At 40.8% G+C, this 10,116-nt stretch overlaps 1 protein-coding gene across 1 annotated transcript; it reads left to right on the forward strand.

The window, feature by feature from the left end:
• Window positions 1–6,009: 6,009 nt before the first annotated feature.
• On the forward strand, window positions 6,010–6,405 carry LOC112709157 (uncharacterized). The gene has a single exon (XM_025761053.1). It carries the CDS (start codon window positions 6,010–6,012, stop codon window positions 6,403–6,405), a length of 396 nt encoding a protein of 131 aa, XP_025616838.1.
• The last annotated feature ends 3,711 nt before the right edge of the window (window positions 6,406–10,116 follow it).

Below are 10,116 nucleotides of genomic sequence, written 5' to 3' on the forward strand. Positions count from 1 at the left end.
AGTTCAACTTGGAGGAAGCAATGAAACACCCACCCGAAGAGCATTTCATCCTTCGATGTAATGTAATTTATGAGGTAGTAGCGGAGGTTCAAAGAGAAGATCACGATAAGTTGCACTACCCTATTGTTAAGGAGAAAGATGACCATGAGGGTGAACAAGAGAAAGTTATTGAGAATGAATCCCATGAGCTTGGTGAAAAGGAACCTCAACTTGAGGCAAAAAGTGAATTAAAGCCTCTCCCCTCTCATTTGAAGTATGCATTCCTTGGGGACAATCAAAAGTTTCCAGTCATTATTGCTAGTGAGCTCTCTAGCCAAGAAAAGGAGAAGCTCCTAGAGGTCCTAAGGAGTCACAAGAAAGAAATCGGTTGGAGCTTGGCCGACATTGAGGGAATTAACCCACGTACGTGCATGCATCATATTTTCCACCAAAGAAGACTCAATCCCACTATCCTTGATGTGGTGAAAAAGGAAGTCACAAGACTACTTGATGCGGGTATTACATATCCAATTTTTTATAGCGAATGGGTGAGTCCGGTCCAAGTTGTTCCAAAGAAATCGGGCATCACCACCGTCAAGAAGGAAGATGGTGAAGTGGTCATCACAAGAGTGTAAAATGCTTGGTGGGTGTGCATTGATTATAGAAGGTTGAATGCCGCAACAACGAAAGACCACTACCCTTTGCCGTTCATTGACCAAATGATGGACCGACTTACGGGTAAATCCCATTATTGTTTTCTTGATGGTTTTATTCGTTACTTCCAGATTCACATTGCTCCTGAGGATCAGGAAAAGACCATATTTACTTGTCCCTTTGGCACCTTTGCCTACAAAAGGATGCCATTTAGGCTATGCAATGCACCCGCCACTTTTCAGTGGTGCATGACTAGTGTCTTTTCCGATCTTATGGAGACTTGTCTGGAAGTCTTTATGGATGACTTCAGTATGTATGGGACTTTATTTGATAGTTGTTTGGAAAACTTGGCCAAAGTCTTAGCTAGGTGTGTTGACACTAACCTTGTCCTAAATTTTGAAAAATGTCACTTCATGGTGAGACAAGGCATAATGTTAGGACACATAGTTTATGATAAAGGCATTTCTCTAGACCCGGCCAAGGTTGATTGGTCCACGAAATTGTGATCATTAACAATGGCTCCAATAATTTGGTAGCCCTCACACGTGAATTACACTTAGTCACAACTCCGCACAACAAACCAGCAAGTGCACTGGGTCATCCAAGTAATACCTTACTTGAGTAAGGGTCGATCCCACGGAGATTGTTGGTATGAAGCAATCTATGGTCATCTTGTAGATCTCAGTCAGGCTGATTCAAAGGTGATTGGATTAGATAATTAAAAGATAAATAAAATAGGATAGAAATACTTATTTAAATTAATGGTGGGAATTTCAGATAAGCGTATGGAGATGCTTGTCCCTGTTGAATCTCTGTTTTCCTACTGCTTTCATCCAATCCTTCTTACTCCTTTCCATGGCATGCTGTATGTAGGGCATCACCGTTGTCAATGGCTACATCCCATCCTCTCAGTGAAAATGGTCCAAATGCTCTGTCACAGCACGGCTAATCATCTGTCGGTTCTCAATCAGGTTGGAATAGAATCCCGTGATTCTTTTGCGTCTGTCACTAACGCCCAGCCTTCAGGAGTTTGAAGCTCGTCACAGTCATTCAATCCCGGAATCTTACTCGGAATACCACAGACAAGGTTAGACTTTTCGGATTCCCATGAATGCTACTATCAATTCTAGCTTATACCACGAAGATTCTGATTAAGGAATCCAAGAGATATGCGCCCGGTCTAAGGTTGAACGGAAGTGGTTGTCAATCACGCGTTCATAGGTGAGAATGATGATGAGTGTCACGGATCATCACATTCATCATGTTGAAGTGCAACGAATATCTTAGAATAAGAACAAGCGGAATTGAATAGAAATTAGTAGTAATTGCATTGAAACTTGAGGTACAGCAGAGCTCCACACCCTTAATCTATGATGTGTAAAAACTCCACCGTTGAAAATATACAAGTGATGAAGGTCCAGGCATGGTGATGAGCGGATAATTTATACGCTTTTTGGCATTATTTTTAGGTAGTTTTTAGTAAGTTCAAGCTACTTTTAGGGATGTTTTCATTAGTTTTTATGTTAAATTCACATTTCTGGACTTTACTATGAGTTTGTGTGTTTTTCTGTGATTTCAGGTAATTTCTGGCTGAAATTGAGGGACTTGAGCAAAACTCTGAAAAGGGCTGACAAAAGGACTGCTGATGCTGTTGGAATCTGACCTCCCTGCACTCAAAATGGATTTTCTGGAGCTAAAGAACTCCAAATAGCGCGCTCTCAACGGCATTGGAAAGTAGACATCCAGAGCTTTCCAGCAATATATAATAGTCCATACTTTATTCGGAAATTGACGACGTAACTTGGCGTTGAACACCAAGTACATGCTGCTGTCTGGAGTTAAACGCCAGAAACACGTCATGATCCGGAGTTGAACGCCCAAAACACGTTATAACTTGGAGTTCAACTCCAAGAAAAGCCTCAGCTCGTGGATAGACCAAGCTCAGCCCAAACATACACCAAGTGGGCCCCGGAAGTGGATTTATGCATCAATTACTTACTTCTGTAAACCCTAGTAGCTAGTTTATTATAAATAGAACTCTTTACTATCATATTATCATCTTGGTTTTGATCCTGGATTGTATTTTGATCCAGTGACCACGTTTTGGGGGCTGGCCATTCGGCCATGCCTGAACCTCTTTCACTTATGTATTTTCAACGGTGGAGTTTCTACGCACCATAGATTAAGGGTGTGGAGCTCTGCTGTACCTCAAGTTTCAATGCAATTACTATTACTTTCTATTCAATTCTCTTTTATTCTTATTCCAAGATATACGTTGCACTTCACCTTGATGAATGTGATGATCTGTGACACTCATCATCATTCTCACCTATGAACGCGCGTGACTGACAACCACTTCCGTTCTACCTTAGGCCGGACGCATATCTCTTAGATTCCCCAACAGAATCTTCGTTGTATAAGCTAGAATTGATGGCGGCATTCATGAGAATCTGGAAAGTCTAAACCTTGTCTGTGGTATTCCGAGTAGGATTCTGGGATTGAATGACTGTGATGAGCTTCAAACTCCTGAAGGCTGGGCGTGATGACAAACGCAAAAGAATCAAGGGATTCTATTCCAACCTGATTGAGAACCGACAGATGATTAGCCGTGCTGTGACAGAGCATAGGAACGTTTTCACTGAGAGGATGGGATGTAGCCATTGACAACGGTGATGCCCTACATACAGCTTGCCATGGAAAGGAGTAAGAAGGATTGGATGAATGTAATAAGAAAGTAGAGATTCAAGAGGAGCACAACATCTCCATACGCCTATCTGAAATTTCCACTATTGATTTACATAAAGTATCTCTATCCATTTTATTTTCTGTTTATTTTTAATTAATCATATTTGATTTTCTAAATTCCATAATTTTATCCTCCTGACTGGGATTTACAAGATGACCATAGCTTGCTTCATTCCAACAATCTCCGTGGGATCGACCCTTACTCACGTAAGGTATTACTTGGATGACCCAGTGCACTTGCTGGTTAGTTGTGCGAAGTTGTGAACCATGGCATTGACACCAAGTTTTTGGAGCCATTACCTGGGATTGTTGAAGTGAAAAGAATGAATCACAATTTCGTCCACCACATGGCCAAATGGCCAGCCCCCAAACGTGATCACAGGATCAAAAAATACAATTCAGGATCCAGGATGTCTAATACAAAGGTAAAAAGTTCTATTTATACTAAACTAGCTGCTAGGGTTTACAGAAGTAAGTAATTGATGCATAAATCCACTTCCGGGGCTCACTTGGTGTGTGGTTGGGCTGAGCTTGATCTATCCACAAGCTGAGGCTTCTCTTGGATTTGAATGCCAAGTTGTAACGTATTTAGGGCGTTCAACTCTGGTTCGTGACGTGTTTCTGGCGTTTGACTCTAGAATGCAGCATGGAACTGGCGTTGAGCCCCAGTTTACGTTGTCAAATATTGAATAAAGTGTGGACTATTATATATTGCTAGAAAGCTCTGGATGTCTACTTTACAACGGCGTTGAGAGCGCGCCATTTGGAGTTTAGTAGCTCTAGAAAATCTATTTCGAGTGCAAGGAAGTCAAATTCCAACAGCATTAGTAGTCCTTTGTCAGCCTCCTATCAGAGTTTTGCTCAGGTCCCTCAATTTCATCCAGAAAATACCTGAAATCACAGAAAAACACATAAACACATAGTAAAGTCCAGAATTGTGAATTTAGCATAAAAACTATTGAAAACATCCCTAAAAGTAACTAGATCATACTAAAAACTACCTAAAAATAATGCCAAAAAGCGTATAAATTATCCGCTCATCATTGATGTTATTACCAGTTTACCTCACCCCTCATCTGTGAGGGAGGTACGTTCCTTTTTGTGGCATGCAGGATTCTATTGGTGCTTTATCAAGAATTTTAGTAAGATTGCATTGCCATTGTCGCAGCTACTCCAAAAGGACGTGGACTTTGAGTTTGATAGTGCCCGTGCAGAAGCATTTGAGGAGTTGAGGAGAGCTCTTACCACAGCACCAATTGTGAGGGGTCCTGACTGGACGCAGTCGTTCGAGATAATGTGCGACGCGTTAATTCATGCCGTAGGTGCCGCGCTTGCACAGTGCGATGGTAAACTCCCTTATATCATTGCTTACTCCTCAAAGACATTGGATGCGGCACAATCCAATTATACCATTACAGAGAAAGAGCTTTTAGCCATTGTTCATGTTTTGGATAGATTTTGATCTTACTTGCTAGGCTCCAAAATAGTGGTATATACGGATCATGCAGCTCTAAAATATTTGTTGACAAAGAATGAGTCAAAACCTAGGCTCATACGTTGGATCTTGCTCTTGCAAGAGTTTGACATTGAGATTAGGGATCGAAGTGGATCACAAAATCTAGTTGCGGACCATCTAAGCTACCTTGAAAATCTCAAATATGATCCATTTCCGATTGTTGACTCATTCCCTTTGGATAGCTTGCATGCTGTTTAGGATAGTTTTCCTTGGTTTGCCCCTATGGTGAACTACTTGGTTGCTAAGATCTTCCCTCCCAACTTTTGAAAACATCAAAGGGATAAGTTGAGGAGTGATTTCAAATATTACATTTGGGATGACCCTAACTTATGGAAGATGGGAGTAGACCAAGTAATTCGTAGATGTGTCCCGGAAGCCAAAATCCAACCCATTCTTGAATCTTGTTATTCATCCGAGTGTAATGGCCACTTTGGCCCACAATGGACGGCTAAAAAGGTTTTGGATTGTGGATTCTGGTGGTCAACGCTATTCAAGGATGCTAACCAATTTTGTGTGTCGTGTCACCAATGTCAGAAGTCGGGAAATACATCCCAAAGGGATGAAATGCCTCAACAACCAATGTTGTTCTATGAGATCTTTGATGTATATGGCATAGACTTTATGGAGCTATTTCCTAACTCAAGTGGGTATTTGTATATTTTATTGGCGGTTGACTACATCTCAAAGTGGATGGAAGCGATACCTATCCGCCTTGATGACGTTAATGCCGTGATTTCTTTCATTAGAAATAATATTCTATGCCGCTATAGGTCGCCACGAGCAATCGTGAGCGACCAAGGTTCTCACTTTTGCAACAGGAAGGAGAAGCACTACTCAAGTGCTATGGGATAGTGTACAAGGTTTTCACTGCCTATCACCCCCAAACAAATGGGCAAGCGGAGGTGTCCAACCGGGAGATCAAGCAAATTTTAGAAAAAATGGTAAATCCGCAAAGGAAGGATTGGAGCTCTCGGTTGGGAGATGCACTATGGGCCTATAGGACGGCTAATAAGGCCCTGTTAGGGATGAGTCCCTTTCGGATCGTCTATGATAAGGCATGCCACTTTCCAGTGGAGATTGAGCACAAGGCCTATTGGGTGGTTAAGTAGTGTAACATGGACATCACCAAGGCGGGTATAAACAGGAAATTACAATTACAGGAGCTTGAATACCTTAGAATGGAGGCATATGAGAATGCTCAGATTTACAAGGAGAAGACAAAGGCATTTCATGATCACCATATCCGGAAGAAGGATTTTCAAGAAGGTGACGAAGCTCTCCTCTACAACTCGAGGCTCAGATTCATGCCTAGAAAGCTCCGTTCAAGATGGGAAGGACCCTTCAAGGTGAAGGAGGTAAAGCCCTATGGTGTGGTAGAACTATTTGACCCTCAAAGTGAGGCAACTTTCAAGGTAAATGGCCATAGAGTGAAGAAATACCATGGCAATAAATCACCAACGAAAGTGGAGGTGCTTCTACTTGAGGATGCACCAAAAGGAAAGGAAGCTTAAGCTCATGATCGTCCAACTTAAGGACGTTAAAGAAAAGTGCTAGGTGGGAGACACCGCACCATGGTAAGATCTTCCTTGTGTATACTCTCTTACTTCTAGCTTTGGATTCTTTGTGAATTTTGTGTTTCTTGATGTGAGTTTGTCTAGATATGCTAGCTTTTGTTGATTTTGTTAGACTATTGTGGTATTCATTATGATTTCATTAATCTTGGCAAATTTTGTTAAATTGGTTGTGTTGAAGAAAATGCTTCATTTTGAATATTGTATGAATTTGTGAGTGTTTTCATGACCTATCTAGCTGAATGAATGCCAAGAATGTGTTAAAATGCCTTTCTCTATGTTGTAAACAAAAAAAAAGTGGTCACCCAAGCGCAAGCGTTGGCGACGCATACGCGCCGATATGTCTACGCCATTCCTGGTACATTAAACTGAGAGTTGTTCGGGACCTGGGCAAAAACTGTGTTGGGAGTACAAGGGCTGCCCACGCGTACGTGTCATTGACGCCTACGCGTCCCTAAATTTTTGGCCCACCCATGCGTGCGCGTCGATTGCGCTGCTGCAACTCTCCATACATTTTCCCAAGTGTTACGCTAATGCGTGAACACTATGCTGGGAGCGTGAGTCTTACCCACACGTACGCGCAAGTCACATGTACGCGTCGTTTTGCCCTCCTACTCATCCACGCGTGTGCGCCCAAGACGCATACGCATAGATATCCCTGCAGCCAATTCTTGGTACTTGAACCCGAGAGTTGTGCGAAGTTCATGCTGCCACTGTGCGAAACGTGCAATTGCTTCCACGCGTGCACGTCCACCGACGCATATGAATCCCTTCCTCATCTCCTGCCCACGCGTGCATATGGGTGACGTTCACGCGTCCCTTCTCTTTCTCACCCATCCACGTGTACGCGTGTACTGCGCGCACGTGCCGATTGCATGACACAATTAAAGCACCTGCGCACCCTGTTTTCTTTTCCTTTGTCATTCTTCTTCCTCCATTCCTTCCCCTTTCTTTTTCATCCTCTCTCACCACCTATCTTCGCCCACAACCACCGGTGACCACCACCTCCGGTGGTCCCACTTTCTCTCTCCTCTTTCTTTCTCTCTCCTTTCTTCTCCCTCTCTTCTCCTCTTCTCACTTGCACCTTACCTTACCTTCTCCTTCTCCTCTCAAGGTTCTATTCTTCCTCCTTCTCTTCTTTCTTTGTTTAGTTTCTTTTCCTCTTGGTTGCGTTTATTTACTCTCTTTTATTTCTTTTAGTTGCACTATGTTTAATTTGTTCTTGTTTATTTGCTTTCTTTCTTTTTCTATTTTTCATGGGTGTTGAATTTAGACTTATCTCTTGCATTTATGGGATATCATGATATATTTTGACTTCTTTTTTATATGTGGTGATGTTTGTTGATTTGTATTGCATTTATGGGGTGCTACATTGCTAAATTTCCTCCATTTGCTTCTCGTTTGAGGGTTGCATACCAAGTGTTCGACGAAAAGCACCAATGAGTTCTTGTTTAGAATTTAACACTATGTTTTCAACTTGGTGCTCTTCTCATTACACTTGCTTACCTTTATGTGCATTGAGCCTATTGTTCTTCATATTTTCCATTCTCATGCTCATTAAATATGACTTGCTTCTTTGTGGCATATTGCAAGACTACTAATTCCACTCTTCTCTATTGCAAGACTATTAGGTATATGACTTACTTGTGCTTATTGCCCTTCTTGCATATGCTACTTTGTATTGATGCTTGAGCTTATTCTTCTCATGCCTTTTACTTGCATGCTTATATCACTCTTGCATCACGGAGATCTCCACATCCACCTTAAACTTAAGTGAAGATAGCATTCACGAACGGGATAGTGGAAGTTCCAAACCCGATCGCCCCTTGCGCCTTGCTAGTAGCACAGAGGACCGTGCTAATTCTTAAGTGTGGGGAGGTCGTTCGACCGATCTCCGTAGGTAATAATCTCCTCCTTTCAACATTTATGGACTTCAATTCTCTTTTGTTTCATTAATTAGGACACATTGCATGTTTAGTTAGTTTTTACTTTTGAACACTTTTGCATGGTAGTTTTTCTTATTAGGACTACTTGGTTAGGACAATTATCTCTTTTCCAAGAAACTGTGTCTTTGGGGCACCCTACCATTTTTGAAAATTTTTTTTATGGTAAACTTGCTTGAAAAATGTATTTCGGAACATGGTTGTTGAGTTAAGAACACAAGCATGTGAGTGTTGAGCCCATTGTGTGGTTACATCTTATAACCACTTATTTTCATTCTTGTGTGCATCGTTCTCCTTCTATGATTGTAATCCTTGCTTTGTCTGATTCTATATATCCATTATTTTCTGTATACATGCATGTACATGATTGAGACCATCAATTCAAATAGCTCACTTACCCAAATAGCCTTACCTTTTATCTTCCATTGTTAGCCAACTTTGAGCCTATGCTTAACCCATTTATTCTTAATTTTAGCACATTACAAGCTTTAAGAGAAAAATAATACATGTCCCTTGTTTGGATCTTTGATTAGCTTAAGCTAGTGAGAGTGCTTATCATTCAAGTTTGGGAGAGTTGGGAACATTAGTTGGGATGAAAGTGTATTTTTATATTTTGTCAAAATTTTGGGAATTGGGTACATACTCATGGATTAAATGATTGAACCACATGCATTGGAACTATTGTACATAATACCTCAAAAGAGAAAAAGAAAAAGAAACAGAAAAGTGAAAGAAACAAAAATATAGAAAAAGAAAGCAACAAAAAAGGGATAAAAATGCCCCAAAGTAAGGTAACAATAACAATGCATATGGAATGTGAATTAAAGAGAATGCATGAGTATGTGAAAGAGTGGAAATCATGGGTAGCTAGGTTATGTATTAGAATTGCATAGGTCATTGTATGTGTTTAGTGAGAGCATAAGTTAATCAAAGATTCGAATTTCAAGCTCACTTGACCATATACATCCTCATCTTCACCCTAGCCCCATTACAACCTATGAATAAGACCTCATGATACTTGTATGCATGCATTGAATAATTGTTGATTGTTAGATGAAAGAAAAATCTTGGAAAGCATGATTAGAGGAGGATTGAGTGACGAACCCTATACACGTGAGCGAATAGAGCGGATACACTTCCGGTGAGGGTTCGATGTTCAACTCTTTGTTCCCGGCTTTCACAAGCGTTCATCTTGCAAGTTATATGCGCCTCATTTTGATGCTTGAATTGGTAGAATTCATGGACTATTATGTCACCTTAGCCCTAGATGCTCATATATGTTCTTGGAGGATTGATTCACCCTTGACCAAGTAGATAGAAGCACTTGAGTTAGTTGTATCCACTTAGGAAAATTGCATTTCATAAACCTCTTTCTCCTATGTCCTTTGGCCTTTTTTATTTTTAGCATGAGGACATGCTTGGTTTAAGTGTGGAGAGGTTTGATAAACCCCAATTTTGTGGTTTATCTTGTGTTGATTTTAGGGGATTTTGTCAATACTTTCCGCACTTATCCATATAAAATGCATGGTTTTATGCTTTATTCCTTATTTTGTCTCGTGATTGAAAACATGCTTATTTGACCCTAAAAATGCTATATTTTAATCTCTTCTATCACCATTCGATGTCGTGATGTATTTGTTAAGTGATTTCAGAGTTTACAGGGAAAGATTGGTCTAGAAGATGGAAAGGGAGCATGCATTAGTGGAAG

The sequence above is a fragment of the Arachis hypogaea genome, chromosome 9, assembly GCF_003086295.3.
Source record: "Arachis hypogaea cultivar Tifrunner chromosome 9, arahy.Tifrunner.gnm2.J5K5, whole genome shotgun sequence".
Taxonomy (NCBI): domain Eukaryota; kingdom Viridiplantae; phylum Streptophyta; class Magnoliopsida; order Fabales; family Fabaceae; genus Arachis; species Arachis hypogaea.